The sequence below is a fragment of the Pelobates fuscus genome, chromosome 1 (genome assembly GCF_036172605.1).
Source record: "Pelobates fuscus isolate aPelFus1 chromosome 1, aPelFus1.pri, whole genome shotgun sequence".
Taxonomy (NCBI): Eukaryota; Metazoa; Chordata; class Amphibia; order Anura; family Pelobatidae; genus Pelobates; species Pelobates fuscus.
In genome coordinates this window covers 208,795,669-208,813,527 of record NC_086317.1, presented here as the reverse complement: position 1 = coordinate 208,813,527, position 17,859 = coordinate 208,795,669, and the positions used below count along the sequence as shown (strand labels likewise).

The 17,859-nt window shown below is 42.9% G+C and overlaps 1 protein-coding gene across 1 annotated transcript in view; it reads right to left on the bottom strand.

The window, feature by feature from the left end:
• LOC134609119 (protein THEMIS2-like) overlaps positions 1-17,859 on the bottom strand; it is a 53,406-nt gene that overhangs the window by 13,807 nt on the left and 21,740 nt on the right. Inside the window, exons 2-3 of the mRNA XM_063452615.1 lie at positions 9,018-9,158; positions 3,074-3,484 (exon numbers count right to left, since the gene is read on the bottom strand). Coding sequence (XP_063308685.1) covers positions 3,074-3,484; positions 9,018-9,158 — 552 coding nt within the window. The remainder of the gene's footprint in view (positions 1-3,073; positions 3,485-9,017; positions 9,159-17,859) is intronic.

The window sequence follows — 17,859 nt, the reverse complement described above, 5'->3', positions numbered from 1 at the left end:
TATCACCCTACCTGGAGTGCTCAGATCATGTTTCTTGTTTAGATTACATTTAGGGGTGCAGCGACCTTGGGGAAATACAGGACATAAAGAGTTCGGATTGTGTGCATTCCCTTCCCTTATGTCTCTCTCTATATATATATATATAGTTGACATTTAACTTGGTCTAACTTTAAAGTGGCTTTGTCATACGCAACCTTTTCTTTCTTTCCATTGTTCCACATGTATCTATAGGTCGTATTTTGTTTGGCACAGGTCCCCCTTTTTTACCTTGTAAAAGTGTATGGTGCCAGATTTTCTCCCTATACGGCACCATCTTTAGAAGTCTGGCATTTACGTGTTGTCATTGCCTCCTTCTGCCATTCCTTCCCCCTCGTTTCTGATCTTGCGCATGCACAGTAAAATATGGAGTGGGCATGAGCAATGCTCGGGAATGGAGAGATGAATCACGTGATTACAGAGGACAGAGGATGGACACAGCAGGGAGGTGAGTATTGTGGGAAAATGGGATTTGACAAGTCTTGGCAAAAAGGGCAGTTTGCCTTAAGCTCCACTCAAGATTTGTCAAGTGTGGGGGAAACATATAAGCTAAAGTAAGACATGAAAGAGATCAAAAAAAGAAGAAAATATTTAGAGGGAGGAAGGGAAGAGGAAATGAATGGAGAAAGGTAAGTTTGTGGTTATAGATACACTTTAAAGGTAACTCAAAGTGCCTGGTTACCATGGTTTCTTAATCAGGGCTGGATTTTCAATTTGGCACAGTAACAGAGAATCAAGCTGTGGTAGCCTTGGCTGACCTCTCCGCTGATATATTGGATTAAAATGAAGAAGGCGTAAGGGCCCCCGTTTCCCCCACAACTGGTGGGGGTTACCAACAAAGCGACTTTACCTACCTACTGCTGGAGGGGCCGCAACTCTGCCAGCACCTAAGCCGCACGAAAACCCGCGACTCTGAACCAGCTAAAATGGCGGCCGCCTCCAATGCGCACACCCCACAGGAACGGTGGAAGACCAGCATGGTGCGGCTGGACAAGATTTTCGCCGACTTCTGGCTAAAGCTAAATCTTAAACAAAAGCAAGCCGAGGAGCTCAGAAGAAGCTGTCACATACTGCTTACCTCACCTACAGGCACACAGAGCACTGTACATGCAGCAGTCAGACGGACCACCATCTCGCACACACACTCGACAAAGCAGGTGAAGAAACCACAACCTGCACCACTGGGGAGAGACCGGAGACTACGGAGCAAGCTGAAGAGAGGACCCACCTCTAGCAAGGCATACCTCTCCCACTCACCCAGAAGGGGCCAGGAGGGGCTTTCCCCCTCGACACCGACCACACCAGCGGAGCCCCGGTGCCTGATATGGGCCGGACACCACCAGGGACTTTCGTTGCCCCTCTCAGGGGATGGACTTAACATTGATCAGTAACTGAGTCTGTGGCACAGAGGTGACGTCCCAGATACGGGTCTGAGATAGGTTGAAGGTACCCCCGAGCACTCATATGCTCTCATTCTTGGCAGATACCAACTGCATGATATGAACTTAACTATCTCTGGAATAGGCTGACGACACAAATACAACTCCCGGTGGCCTGGAACTTTTACCTCAGATCCCTGGCATGATTCGGAGGGCAGAGTGTGCTGCAGTGTTGTGTGTATTTGAGGCACAATAGGGTTTAATTTTTCTGCCAGTTATATTTTGTTTTTTGATTACTCAATTATGTTTTTATTTTGCTAGCTCAAGCAGCAAACCTATTACCTCCCTCCTCAACCCCCCTCCAGTGGGACGCTAACTATATATTTTACCCCACCTCTACTCAGGTTAACATTTTAAAATATGGAACATATACCTGATGAGCACATGCTTAGCCTGATTTCACCTAATAATCTTAATTCTATTAGCCTAGACAGTCTATCCTTGTGTAACAATATGATGCACTGCCAATCTAGATACATATCCATAGCCTGTTACTTCGCTTGTGTTACATAATAATCTAAAAAAGAGATGTCTCTCTTCTTCAGAGTACCAAATGCCTAACCTTAAATGATGATGCTGTTGCCAAGCTGGCATACTCTGAATTACTATTTTTCGCATCTGTACCCTGCTATCATCTCAAAATCTTGATGCTATACGTTTAAAAACAAAAACACAGTGCAATGCAACCTATCTGCTACTTAATGCTTGATTACTCTTTCATACATTAACCAAACTGTTTGTGCTAGTTTCTCAAAACAAAAATGTGTGCTGTTACTCGGAATGCCAGACTAATGACCACCATTGTTTATTATGATTGAGCTGGTGGATGCTGTTGTGGCTGGACAAGCCTGTATTGCTACTCTGAGCACAACAAAAATAAAGAATTATAAAAAACAAGAAACCCATCCGACCAGCTTTGCTCCAAGTGGTTTCCATTTTTGAACTTGAAATTATGTGCGCACAGGCATCTGACATGTAAATCTGGCCATGTTCTTAGTACAAATATATTTTACCTCAGTCTGTAATCCCATTCATTGCTCTTTCTCTTTCCACCTTTCTCCGATATTGCTCTACTCAACCCTCCAATTCCTCTCTCCTCATCCCGCCTTTATCTGCCCATCTTTTCGACTCAGTCCCATCTTTTTCGTTCCCTCTCACTATATATGCTCTCTCCTTTTTACTCTAATTTTTCTTTAATTTGTCGTAAATTCCCCTCCTATTTTTCCCCATTCTCCTGCTTGCTCATTCCCTCTCTTTAAACTTATTTTCTCATTGCTCTCCTCTTTTCTTTTACTTATCCTCTGTAGCCTCTTTTCCCATTTTACATTGCCATCTCCACCCATTTTCTAACTGCAGTTGAATAAGTAATTGATATAGAACAATTTAATTGTATACATCTCATATAAGGGTTTCAAGTAAAATGTACAGATCTATAATCTGTCTTGCATAAAGTATGCCCATCTCCTACATGATCCATATTGTCTGCATTTCCCACTACTTCTTCATCCTAGTGTTTGGGGGAGGAATAATAGTGGTACATTGCAAGTATTTATAAGTGCTGGTATAATGAAATTATTTATAATAAATTAAATACTCACTATGCATAATTGTCTTCATTTCATAAATAGGAGTTAAGACGTAAGAACCGTTTCCAATACTATTGCATTTTAAGCTACGTTTCATTAAGACTGGTGACTGCAAAACGTTCTCCAGTGTATATGACTCCTCAGTCTGAACCTCGCAGAACAGTCCTTCTGTTTTGAAAGGTATTTTGAAACAGAGTGATTCTTGACCTTCGTACAACTGGCATTTGGCATGTCTGCTCTCCTTGGAGCTATAAGTTGAAAGATATTGAATTGGAACTTGTTTCCCAATAACTTGACCTCCAGCGATGAAATCAGTCATGGATGAAAACCAAAATGGATGCGTGTGTCCACCACAAGATAATTCTCTATGTAATTCCTCAAATGTGTTGTACACACATTTATCCACAGATACATGAAAAACTCCTGTAATATACAAAGCAAATGCTCCGTTTAAAATGTGTTTTTTTTGACAATTTTTTTTATTGTGATGCAAGCAAAATACATGAAATTTTCAGCGACATTATACAGCATGAAGCACATAACACACAGACATGAGCAGTATGCAAGATTATTTTGACATTCTCTATAATCGACTGTAAAATGATGGAATCTTAGAGTATCCACCTGTACGGAAATACATTTGAGGGAGGACAGAACCTTCTAGGGATATTCACACTTTAGGCCAAAACAGACAAACTAGAAGAATTCTCCAACTTTGCTATGTTTTTAGATCAATATTTTAGCTTCAAATGTAAAATTTCCTAAAAATTCAATTTAAATTCTCAACAATTCACACTTTAGTACATGACCTAGTAAGTGATGCATGTAGACGATGGAAGAATTGTGATGTCTAGGTATGGGAAGATGCGAGTGTTACCAATTTCTATTATCTATTGCAGATGTCTATTGAGTGGCCCTAAGAGCATGGGCCACCCGATAGACCTGCGTTTCACAGCCCATGTAGGGTGTCTGCACCAGCGGCAGAACCGCCATTATGTTTTTTTTTCGTGTACCCCCGTAGACACTGGATTGTACCCCTGGGGGGTACGCGTACCACAGGTTGGGAACCCCTGTCATAGAGAATCACTTTATGTATGCATATAAGCCTGTATGTCTGTTTATTCTTGTTACTATGTAATGCCTGACTGTTAATATTTGAGTCTGTGTGTGTGTCTGTATGTATACCTGTGTCTTTGTGCGCCTCTCTGAGTGTGTCTGTCTGTGTATGCCAAAGTATGCGTGTATGTGCCCATCTGTGTTTGCCAGTGTCTGTTTATGTGTCTGTGTGCCTATATCTGTGTGTGCCTGCCTGGGTCAACTTTAAAATTACAATACTATATTACTATTACACACAATCACACTCAGACAACTCCACACATAAATTTCACACTCAACCAACAAGCACAATTACAGTCTATCCTTGCACAATCATACACAGCCTCCACACACATCCCATTCAAGTCCATTGCTTGGAGAGGAGTGAGGAGGAGCCACGTGGGGAGACTTTCTTGATTCTTGTAATGGGGATAAGCTGACTTACTCCAGGTACCATCATCAGTTCAATACATTAAAGTGGTTATGGTGTCTGCCTTCGAGTTGTTTTTGTTGGATGCTTTGGAGCCAAATACATGTACAGAGAACAAACCTCTTCATTGTAATAAGCATAGGCCCACTAATTATAGTTATGTGCCATAGCACTTTATAAAATATATCTTTTTTTTTAATAGGGAAACTCTAAGCACCTCAACTATAGCGGTTATAATACCAGTAGTTCTTTGGCACCATCACACAGCTGGGTGTCAAACCATTTTAACATTTGACACCATCTGTGGATCCTCTTGGTATGACCTCTTATGTGAGCTATCACTAAAATATCACTAAAATTGAAGTTTCCCTTCCACATTAGCAAAATCTATTTTGTTCAAGTTTGATGGGGACAGAAATGAATGATAAGAGACAAATATAGGATCACATTTGGGCCAATAGGGGTTTATTATGAAGGATGAAAAGGGAGAGAGAAATGCAAAGAGAGCTGTGTGAGAGCAGAGGGAAAAGTTAGGAAGTGCTGGTAAGGGGACCATAGGCGTGCACACAGGTTATGCCGGGTGTGCCTGGGCACACCCAAATCCCGAGGCACGCCTATGGAGTGAGACCGGCAGGGGAGATCTCAGGATCTCCCGTGTCGGCTCATGCAGAGCCAGCACTATCCGATCGCTGGCTCTGCTCTAAGCCTCCATGGGCCGGTGGTGAGATCAAAGATCTCCCTCACCGACCCACATGCAGGGAGGGAGGCAGGAGAGGACCCGGGGTGCTGAAGCCAGTAGCTCCGCTGGGTTCCTCTCGCAAGATCTGAGCGTTGCCGCGACTAACCGCACTCTCTCAAACACACAAACAGCACACTCACACACACAGCACACAAACAGCACACTCACACACAGCACACTAACAGTACCCTCACAAACACACAATACCCACACACAGCACACAAACAGCACCCTCACACACACACAGCACCCTCACACAGCACCCTCACACAGCACACGACACCCACACACAGCACACACACATCACCTTCACACAGCACACTTCCAGGTCCCTAACCAACACACACACAGCACACTACCAGTATCCTCACACACCGCACACAAACAGCACCCTCACACACAGTACATTAAGAGCACCCTCACAAACACCCTCACCCACATAGCACACTACCAGCACCCTCACACACACATCACACTAACAGCACCCTAACACCACCCTCACACAGCACACACACACAGCAGTGTATGTATGTGTGTGTGTATATATGTGTATATACAGATATACAGATATATATATATATATACATACATACATATACACACGCCATGTGCTTGAGCTTTAGGGTGCACACCCTAATGCAATAGGCTGCGCATGCCTATGAAGGGGACAACGATGGGTGTGACAGGTGACACGTATATGAGAACAATGAGAACAGGGGTGCCCTACGAACCATATCTTAACTACATCAAAGACATGGATAACTGTTTCCAGATTTTTAGAATCAAAGTACTGATTCCATTATAACTTTTTTCAAAATATAATGGCACTTGGCAGAACTGGTGCAAGGATTTTTGTCTACACAGGCCTAGATGCAGTTTGCCACACGTCACACTCTTCACACTTCCCCCTTCACTCCTCACACTCCTCCTTTCACTCCTCACACTCTTCACACTCCTCCTTTCACTCCTCACACTCTTCACACTCTTCCTTTCACTCCTCACACTCTTCACACTCCTCCCTTCACTCCTCACACTCTTCACACTTCACTCTTTCCCCTTCACACTCCTCCTTTCACTCCTCACACTCTTCACGCTTCACTCTTCCCCTTCACACTCCTCCTTTCACTCCTCACACTCTTCACACTCCTCCTTTCACTCCTCACACTCCTCCTTTCACACCTCACACTTTTCACACTTCACTCCTCACACTCCTCCTTTCACTCCTCACACTTTTCACACTTCACTCTTCCCCTTCACACTCCTCCTTTCACTCCTCACACTCTTCACACTCCTCCTTCAGTCCTCACACTCCTCCTTCACTCCTCACACTCATCCTTTCACACCTCACACTCTTCACTGTTTTCTTCCAACTCACTTAATTCCCTTCTCATTCAGTCTCTTAGCACTCAATTGTCCTTTTTTAACCTGTTCAGCCTCAGCACTTCAGCTCTGCATGACTTGTGCCCATGTGGTGGCCGGATGGGATATTCTGGCCCTGAGTACAGAGTCCTGATGAGGGCATTTAGGATTTTGCAAACTAAAGCGCCACCTGTGCTACCTTATCACAATAGACATTTGGAAAATAAAATGTCCCTGTGTAGTAATAGTAAGTTACAAAACAAAGAATCTGCATGTTTTCCAAGAGTGTGCATAATAAACGCACACAAGTGAAAATGTTACAATTTACACAGAATATAGCTGGAACAGAGTATAATACACATTTAATCATTTCTTAAAAGGAGGGGTTCGGGACCTAAGTTTAGGTAGGTTTCTAAAAAGATCTAAAAAGACAGTGTTAGTCCAACATAGTTTCTTCCGCCCCAAAGATGTTAAGTAGCCCTGTGGTTATCAACTACCTCGATAATTGAGAATAGATGCTCTTTTACCCTACAATAACCACAAGTCGACATATTTTACTCATGCCTGTCAGATCAACTGAAAAGTGAACATGCCTTTATCAGTCAAACATAGTGCCCATTAAAAACAACTACATGATGGCCCAACATGATCTAGCTCCTGTTATATGTTTAGGAGGCGAGAAGCTGCTTGCTTTATGACCACCCTCCAATCACTTGAGTAGCTATGTACCTGTCAAATTGTTGGTGCCTAAAAGGTGTAGTCCGAAGACCCTAAAGCTTCTCCCATGGTGCCAGCCCACTGATCAATCTTATGGGATGCCTGACATGTCTATGAAAATACCGGCATCCAATGTGGGCAGTCTTAACAATGCAAACAATGGTGAAAGGATCCTATATATTGTCAAACAAATAAAAAAACATACACAAAATATACACTATACATATTGATTTTATCCACACCTCTGCGTGCATACCTTTTTGTCACAGGAGGATGACTTCTCTGGTGTTTCGTGGGAGTGGGACTGGAATAGCTGGGCAACTTCATGTGAACTGGTGCATGGCTTTCTTAGAGCATGATAAGGATGTAATATGACATCCATGAGTAGAAATTAAGGCAACACATTGGCATCTACCTTAATTGAGCAGACCCTGTACTGAAGTACAGCTTGTAACCCCTTAATGGCACCCTGCATATGGTGTAATATGTTTTTATATAGCACTTACACCTATACTAGGTTATTTACTAAACTAATTCATTGAGGCCTCAATTTATTTTTTTCAGATAAGCTTTGCAAATTATTTAATATTTTTGGATACACTTTTAATATAGTTTTTTCAAAATATTAAAAAAGTATGGCAATATATAAAAAAATATAAAAATATTAACATTTTTCAAAATATTTTTAAAGTTGATCCAAAAATAGTAAATCATTTTCAAAGCTTATCCAAAAATATAAAACCAACATCTAAATCAAAAAGGCAGAACTGAAGCAAAGTTAGCTGTCCTGGAAAAATTCTCAGATTAAGCCAATCACAATTCGGCAATTTTTACCTTAGTTTTTCCTTTCATTTAATGTGCAAAAAAAATCTGAGTTTATTAATCATCCCTGTCAGTATTAATATTACTCCACTGTTGTTATGAAAAGTCTTCAGCACACTGATTATTTCAGAACTATATTGTGCCTTTGCTCTATATCTACAATTTGTTGTTGTATTTGTGTTGTTGTATTTGTGGTTAAAAAATAGCCCTAGAGAGTAGAAATTTGCTCCTCGTGAGTATGCCGTGGGTCCACCAACCTTGCAGTGGTGAGTTAAAGGACCACTATAATGTCAGGAAAACAAACTCGTTTGTGCACTATATAATCCTTAGGTCCCCCCCACCTACCTGGGCTGAACAGGTTCAAACCCCTTCAGACACTTACCTTTATCCAGCGCAGGGCTCCCTCGGCACTGGTGACCTCTCCTCATCCTCTGACGTCAGCTCCTGAGTGAAGCCGCGCGTGCATTAAAAACGCCAATAGGAAAGCATTTCTCAATGCTTTCCTATGGACGTTCTGCGTGCTCAATGCGATTTTCGCATTGAGCGTCGGGGAAGCGTCTCTAGCAGCTGTCAGGAAGCCACTAGAGGCTGGATTAACCCTGGAATGTAAACATAGCAGTTTCTCTGGGGGACTTGGCACTTTATTGAGCTGAAGTGGTCTGGGTGATTATAGTGGTCCTTTAATGTTAGGCCTGTCTAGTAAGTTCAACTTTTTTTTAAAATATATTTATGTTACTGTACAAGCACAAGAAACCTGCAAAAACATGAATTTAAACCAAAGAATCTATATTTACCTTGAAAATCTAAAGGCATATCAATGTCTTCCCCTGTTCTGAGATCCATGCAGGAAACAGACACCAAATGCGTGCTTATGACTTTAACCACATCCCCAGTAGATAAACAGCATTCAGTGCCTTGTATATCATATACTGAACCTGAAAGTAAAGCAATTCATATTATTATACATTGCACATTGGATGAAAACAATATATTTTGCTTTTTAAAGGAATATGTTTTTTAAATAACCCTGTAATGCCTGTTAATAACCATATTTTTAAAACAGTTTTATTTTTATATTTTTTTTTTTTTTTTTTGCAAAAGAAGCTTTAATCAACACAAAATGCAACACAGGAGAGTTGAGCAATTCATGTCTGTAATGACAGACAATGTAACTGAATTTCTATTAATTGTTCTTAACATAAATAGAACGTATTTAACCCCTTGACATGAACAAGTTACATTGTTTTTTTCTCTCTAAACAATGATTGTGTCTATAAATAAATTTTACAACATAAGTGCAAGTATTGTTCCTATATATTACCTTAATTTAGAACATAGTTTTTGTTTTAGTACAAGATAAAAGACTGACCTCACGTAATAGTGGTACAACAAAACAGGAGTTGTCTTGTAAATAGTTTTCTATCTGAGATTAAGCAATTTATTGTATGAAGAGTGTTTCCAAATTGGAACTCTTGGCAACAATTAGTTGATTTTATTTATAACTACTAATCATTATCAGAGACAGTAAATATCGAGAATTTAAAGTAGGAAGTTTAAACTGTATATGAGCAGGGAAGGATGCCATGTATAGCATAGTACACACCAACTTATGCAATAAGGATCTAAATGTATATAAAATGCTTCTAAATAAATAATGTATTAAATATATTGATGTTCACAAATAAGTACATGCATTACATGATGTAAGAAAGTTATTTTCAGTGGTGAAAACACTTGTATACGATAAACCGGAATGCCATGCCAGGATGCCAATTTCGAGATCTCTGTTTTAACCTGGACCCTTATTGCAGTGCTGGAGGAGCCCCTCAATGAATATTGACAAACGCACCGGTGTAGGTTCATAAGGAACTGTCGAAGATTTTAATGGGTGGCAACATAATAAAGTGTATACATGTCTACGGGCGTGATGTACCAAGAGTTAACACATTTCTCAAAGCACTGTTTATTTCCCCTACTGGCCACACTACCTCCTGCTGGATGATCACTGCTGAATTCTACCTTCACAACCACATTATCCCTTTAAGTTTTCCCCATTCACTGTCATACTGTCACCTGTTTCCCTCCATTGTTATTCTGTTTCTTTTGCAATTATTTTATTGAGGTTTTTTTTTTTTACCAATTGCAAAAAAATAAAGAATATTCAATATAAATGTTTCTAGTTGAGCATTTAAGTCTTCATTACCATACCACTCTGTCGCCTTTTGGAGTTTTTCTCTCTTTACTGCCACATGCCACTACAGAGAACTTTGGATGTCTATGTTGGCAAACATCAATAAATTAACCAATAACCACCACTGATGTATACTGCTCCTTGTTTCATCACAGTCTGTGTAAGCTCATGTTGTGCCTTAACATTAGTGTAGGACCCACCGATATTGGGGTACTGTGACGTAGTGGTGGGCTTAATACAATATGACCATGTGGTGGAACTGAATCCCTATATTTGTTTGCTAACATAGTTTGTGTGCGCGCTGTTCCCTGTTGTATTTTGTTTTTAGTTAGTATGGCATAACTTATAACACGTTAATAACTTGCTTCTTATCCTGGGCTGGTGGGTTTGCCGAGTCCAATTAGCTGGTGTCGGGATTAGTCTCAAGTCAGCCCTCCTCTCACGCGGGCCACAGTAGGTAAAGATTCTCATATGTATTAGCGTGGGGCAACCTATGGGCAAGTTGTACATGCACGCAGGGCCCATAAAATTTAGATAGCATATCGAAAACATGTTAAGAGTGAGAAATACCGCTGTTCGGAAAAGATTTGGTATGTCCGTGGAAGTCTAGTCATTGTGGCTGGTAGGTTGCAGAAAGTCAGTGGTTCAGCCCATGCCCGTCGGATAAAGTCCCAGTAGCCAGGAAGGTTGTTCCATAGAGAGCTTTGTCGCTGATCTCCACCAGCTTTGCGTCGGAGCTCCTTGCTGCTCAGTCGCCTTGCTCTTCCTCCTTGCGCTCGTGTGCAGGGCCTTGTTTCGGGGTCCGTCTCTGGTACTCAGTGGGTTGTGAAACTGTGTGGTACCCCGGTTTGCGGCTGCGTCCTGGAGGGATGGGATCGAGCTCTGCTGAGCGCCGTTTCTCGGGTCAGGTGAGAGACCGGCATGGCAGGCTTGTTTAGTTGTCCCGCACCCATTAAAGTGTGAACAGCGGTGATTGCGTAGTTTGGCGGCCTTTCTGGATGCCTGTGGTGGGTGCCTAATAATGGCGCCGACGGGTCGCTGGACGAATCCATGTAGCCACTAGTCTTGCTGCCCGGTGGTAAGCCATTCCACGTTTGTGTAGCATGGTCCAGAGGCTTTCGCAGAGCCGGTCGAACTCCCCCAGGGGGTGCGTGGGTGGTTGGGCGTACGTGCTCTGCTTTCGGGGCCTTCGCTGGGCGGCCATCTTAGCTGCGTCCCAGTGGCCTAATGGTTGCTGGTGTTGTTCCGGCTGTGTGGGGCAATCCCCGGTTCGGATTTGCTGCTGTGTCTCAGGCTTGAAGTTTTAGGTGCCGGGATATCCCTCACCGGCAGGGGGGGGGAGGAATTGTACCGGGAGACCTCCGGGTGCGTGGCTGCAGGCAGTGTGGAGATCGGTCACTTCCCTCGCTTTGTCTGAGTAGGCCTCGGGTCTATTTTTGGTTAAATGCCCCCGATTTCGGTCTGGATACCCGAGTCTTGGCACTCCGGTTTGGTGCTCACTTCCCCAGGTCCCCCAGCCATCCAACTTGTGGTTTTCGCCCCAAATTTGGCTTATTTAGAGCATTTTTGCACGGAGCTTGTCTCATGTGCGACCTCTCAGCATGGTAGCTTGGCTCCGCCCCCCGTATTTTATTTTTTATATACATATTTTCGTCTTTACGGCGGCACCACTACTTAGAAATATTTGTTCCAGGTAATCCTTTTTTTTCCTACTATATTTTGCTCTGTCTTTCAAAATATTTTTTAGATTATTATTATTATTGTACATTTTACTCAATGTAGCCAGCACTGTGGAACTGGTTAAGTAAAGGGTAATACTGATAATAATGTCTGGGGAGTAGAATAGTAAAGGAGTGTGTCTCTTACATTAATTTGTATTTAATTATGTGCATTCTTAGGTGGTCTTTTGTTCCATCTGTTAAGGATGGTAGGGTACAAAGAACAGAAACACCAATAGTGGAGCTTATGAACAGTGCGCCCTGGTGCAAGAGGTTTTTTTTGTGCCCACTACTGCACCAGACAATTAAAGGGAAACTCCAGTGCCAGAAAAACGATCCGTTTTTCTGGCACTGGAGGGTCCCTCTCCCTCCCACCCACCAATCCCCGGTTACTGAAGGGGTGAAAACCCCTTCAGTCACTTACCTGGGACAGCGGCGATGTCCCTCGCCGCTGTCTCCGCCTCCGCGACGCTCCTCCTAGTGATTATGTCGGCCGGTGGGCGAGACTAATCTCGCTCACCGGCCGAGGAGACCTAATGCGCATGCGCGGAAATGCTGCGCATGCGCATTACGTCTCCCCATAGGAAAGCATTGAAAAATAATTTCAATGCTTTCCAATGGGGTTTTGAGCGTGAGGACGTCCAGCGACGCTCTAGCACAGGAAACCTGTGCTAGAACCCAGGAAGTGACCTCTAGTGGCTGTCTAATAGACAGCCACTAGAGGTGGAGTTAACCCTGCAATGTAAATATTGCAGTTTATGAAAAACTGCAATATTTACAGTTGCAGGGTTAAGGGTAGTGGGAGTTGGCACCCAGACCACTCCAATGAGCAGAAGTGGTCTGGGTGCCTGGAGTGTCCCTTTAACCTCTCATTTCCCTAAAATGTCCCCACTTGGCACTGCCAAATAGCCTTTACTATAGTCACCAGGACCTACATCCCAATGCCAGTTAACCCTTTCCCTTCTCAATTTAGATTGCCCCATGTCCCTGACAATTGGCCTTTACCCTGTCCAAATTAGATTTTACTACATTTGCCTACCTATGAACCCTTTCTATTCCCAAATTAAATTAGCAATATTTGCCTGACAATTAACCATCTTCCTTCACAATTTAGATTGGCACATTCCCCTGCCAACAAACTCTCTCCCACCCTAAAAAAAAGTGGCCACATTCCTCTTCCAATTAATCCCTTCCATCCCCTCACCCCCAAATAGATCTTCTAATTCTCCTTGCTATCTACACATTGTGGAAGGGCCCTATTCTTGCTCCTAAAGTATACAGACAGGGCCGGCGCTTCCTATAAGGCGAACTAGGCAGCCGCCTATGGCGCCAAATAGGAGGGGGCGCCCTGCGCCCCCAATCTCCGGCCCTTTAAATGCTGCAGCCACCTGAGCGCTCTATAGAGTAATTTACAAAGTAATTTACAACCATCACAGGACGTACTTAAAATCAGAACACCCCAGAAAATGGTCTACCTTAGCAAGACAAATAAAACTATAGAAAAAGTAATGTATGGGGACATACTGCTGTTATACAGTTTTATTTGGGAAACAAATACACCTACAAAGATTATGCAAAAGCTCTTCTTCTGGTTGTTGCTCTGACTGCTTCCTGTTCCAGGTTCCCCAAGACAGCGCCCCCACTACCTACCTGTCACTCATCAATCAGGGAAAGATCATATGGCATGCGTAGATAATTAATGGTAAGAGATTATGGACAGGTTTTTGTATGGACTTGAAGTGATCTCTATGGCCCTGAGCCTAAATCACGTGATGCCCCTTCAACAAGGGTTTACATTTTTGTTTTGTGTCTGGACTTTAATAAAAATGTATTCAATGCTCATTGTGGGTGCACCTTTATCCACCCTCTTCCTGTATCACTTGTTTGTACAGCAGGGCATGCCTCAAAAGTCCTGTACAAACTCACTGTCCTGACTCTTCATTGTGGTCATTGTTTGTCCCCATGATGTAAATATTGTCCTTTATTTAAACATTGTTTGCAGCTCAATAAATCTGTTTTCTTCCAAAAAGTTCTATCTGGTGTCTACTGGCAATGAGAGGAAAAGCTTCTACATATCCTGGAGTAACTACTCCTTTGGGACAAGCACTTCTGCCATGGTTCCTGGTGCTGAAAAGGAACCAGCAGTGTAACAGAACAAGATCTCTCAGAACAAGATACCAGAGCTCCCATTCCTAAATTCCCATTAAACTAAACTGTGATTTCGTTTTATTATACCGACATCTAGCTCTCCATGGACATGGACATCTAGCTCTCCTTTACAAGATCAGAACCATTTTGCATTTCCTGAAAATATACATTGTGGGAGGTGGATTCAGCAGCCCAACTGAACAAGCATGCTGTATTTCCACATTTACAAGTAGACTGCCAGACCGCAAGCAGTGGAAACCAGAAAAAGCCTCAATCTAGATTAAAAAAAAAACTTAAATGGTACAGAATGGAGAAACGACTGTCCAACGTACTTTGTGCTTAGATACACAAACTCTGATTAAATGCTCAAAAGCATGAAGCACATTACAATTGCAGGAAAAATAAGGTGCGCTATGACTTTAAATAACTTAATAGTGTACAATACAATAATAATTCTTAATATTATTGTTAAAAGTGCATGTGCAATGTGCAACACGTGAAGAAAAATGGGGTAGCAAATCCACACTCACAATTTTAACGCCACTGGCGTGGATCACCCCTCAGGGCTATGCAAATATGTAAAACAAACACAAAAAGACAGAGATCATAGGGTAATATGTCTTTAAAACTCCAAGTGTATGTAAGGGGAAATATTCACACTTACAAAAGTAGAGCAGTAAAAGTCTGCTCTAACTATGATGGCAGAAGTCCTCTTATCTCAGGACTCAGAGACCTTTAATATTCAGGACAGCAGACAAATCCTTCTGAAGCACTTTATTTGAAAAGAATTTAAAAAGTAATTCACACAAAGTGATAAAATGTATAAAAATAGCTTCTAAGTCACCAGTCCAAATGATTCTCCTCGTCCAGCGGTCACGATATGTGCTGTTTGTATCCGCCGGTTGATAGGTAGTGTCACCTCGAGTCAGTACTTCCGGGTTTCGGAGCGATCACGTGGTGACGTCGTGCGTGATGACGCGTTTTGCCAGATTGGCTTCCTCAGATCACATGTTGGATCCTGCTGTCCTGTCGGTTTTATGACGATCTTTCTGGGCGTGGATTTCTTAAGAGGAAAGTCTATTGGTTCTGGGTCACCTGATGACTCCATACTTAAAACGTCCAGTCTCTATTGTTTTGGGCATATCGCCTAAACGGCACTTTTAGGTTAAAAAATGAAGAAATATAAAAGCTAATAATACTAGCACTTTCACACTTGCCTATATAGGAAATTAAAAACATTTTAATATGCAAGAATATTATAAACACAAGCTAAATACAAGTAAATGTAAAATAACTATATATATTGTTATTTTGTATATAATACCATAAAATAGAAAATGTCATACCAGATGTAGTAGCAGCTATATTGTAATGTCCCACATCCTACTAAATAGAGTAAAATAGATTAAAAACCATTGTAGATAGAAGAAGTACAGGTAATTGAAGAGTTCAGAAACATCATAAAAAAATCTTTTATAATAAATTAATCCTTTATAAAAAATTAAAAAGATCAAATTCAATGTTAAGACCCATTGGTTCCAGGGTTCCCAATTTATGGACCCATTTCATTTCCTCTCTACCTATGTGCTGTATATGGTCACCTCCTCGCCAGGATTTTTTAACCTCTTGTACTTTAAGGTGCAGCTTTTTTTTTTTTTTTGTTTTTTTTAATTCTTTATTTTTGTAGTGCCAAGATGGGTAACAAGCATATAAAGACAATTAGTGCTATACATAAAATATAAGTTAAGGATAACTTTAGGGTATCAACATATGTCAGCGATAAGGCACCTTTTATGATAATAACATGTTGCATTGATGGAAAACTGTACATTGCGCAGTAATGTTGAAGAGTGTCGTGATATTAGTGTGGTTGCAGTCTATTACTGCCCTTCACATAGGGAAGGCCAGCTAGAACGTGAGGAACATGCTAGGGCTATCACTGTGTATGCGTTTGTACGTTTGCCACCGATAGCCGGCCGCAAGGTGGGTTGCCGGGAGGGACATTTTAGTCAGTGAGACTGCCAAATTTTGGTTCGGTGAATGAGCCACGCCAAGGCATGGAAGGGAGAACTTAGTGGCAGGTGGGTAACCGAAAGTTTTGGTTCCCAGGAACCCCAATGCGGGTGTTTAATGGACATAACGGTGTCCTGTCAGCTTGTAAGGGCTGTGTTGTGCACATAAACAGCGGAAGCGGATTGAGCCCGGTGGGGAGTTAAGTAAGCTCCATATCCCCGGAGCCTGTGGGGGGGGGGGGTGCATTTCAGGAGCGCTTGCTGGTTATAGCGCTTTGCACAAAGGCATGAACTACCCTCGTAGGGCCGCTTGTCCCGTGGGACTTATCTACGGTTAGGTGAGTCGGAGCGTAAAAGGAGAAAAAAAAGAAAAGAACATAAACATAAACAAAACCAGTTGCATGAGTATAACAATGCATAACGCAAGCATAACTGTAGGCTGTGTGTCAGCAAAGAGAGAGTCTGTCCATGAGGCGCCTCATCCTGGGGCCTTCGAGTTGGCGGGCGTAAAGACCGCTACGTTGTCGACATCCCACACGTGTGTTGAGCCGTTCTGACTGGTGGTGGTGGTAGCAGTCAGTCCCAGGGAGTGCAGAAAGTTATTAGCGTCGGACAGTGAGGTGAGTCTGTGTTTTTTGCCACTTCTCTCTACCACAAGTGCCCGTGGGGTCCCCCACCGGTACGGAAGTCCTGCTGTACGCAGTTGAGTCGTCACCTCCTTGAATGTGGCGCGCCACTGCAGTGTAGATCTGCTGAGGTCCTGGAAAAAGCACAGTGCGTGCTGTTCAAAGAGGAATGGTGATTGGCCTTTAGTTTGCGCCATGAATATGTCCTTGTCGGTTCGTGTTCGAAAGCAAACAATGACATCCCTTGACCCCGAGGGTTTGGTTGTGAGGCTACCCGGGAGGCGGTATATCCCGTCAAGCTGCATACCTTTAGCCTGCTTGGGTGTCAGTGTAGTGGAGAGTAATCTCCTGACGTACTGTGGGAGCTCTCCAGCATCAATGTTGTTTGGGATCCCTCTAATTTTGAGGTTGCGCTGTCTTGCCGCATCTTCCAGCTGTCCCACCTTCGCTGTCAGCTCTGCACATGCGAGGGTTACTCCCTGCAATTGGGATGCAGTGATGTCTTGTTTAACCCCGAGGCCGCGGACATTTTCCTCTGTGGATTGTATCCTGCCTGCTAGAGTGCTGAGGTCCGTTTTCAGGACCGCCATTTCAGAGGCTATGTACGTTTTGAGTTCCGCCACCATCGCGGCTATGTCGTTTTTTGTAGCCAGTTGCGGGTCGGATTGCCTCTGGGGGGCAACTCTGCCACTTCGGGTGTGCAGCTGAGTCTCCTCCAGTTCAGGATCTTCCTCCTCGGAGGCCGATGTGGAGCCGTGAGGTGTTTCTGCCCTGCGGTCCGCCATTTTAGGCCTGGGTGTCTGGGTGAGTAAAAAGCTAATATCTCGGGTGTTGTGCTCACCCGAGCCCCGAGATTTGCGGGAGTGTTTGCCCATGTTCTCCTGCTTCGGGTGATGTTTTGGGAGCGTATACCCGTTATTCCGATCGGGGTAATGTGGGTA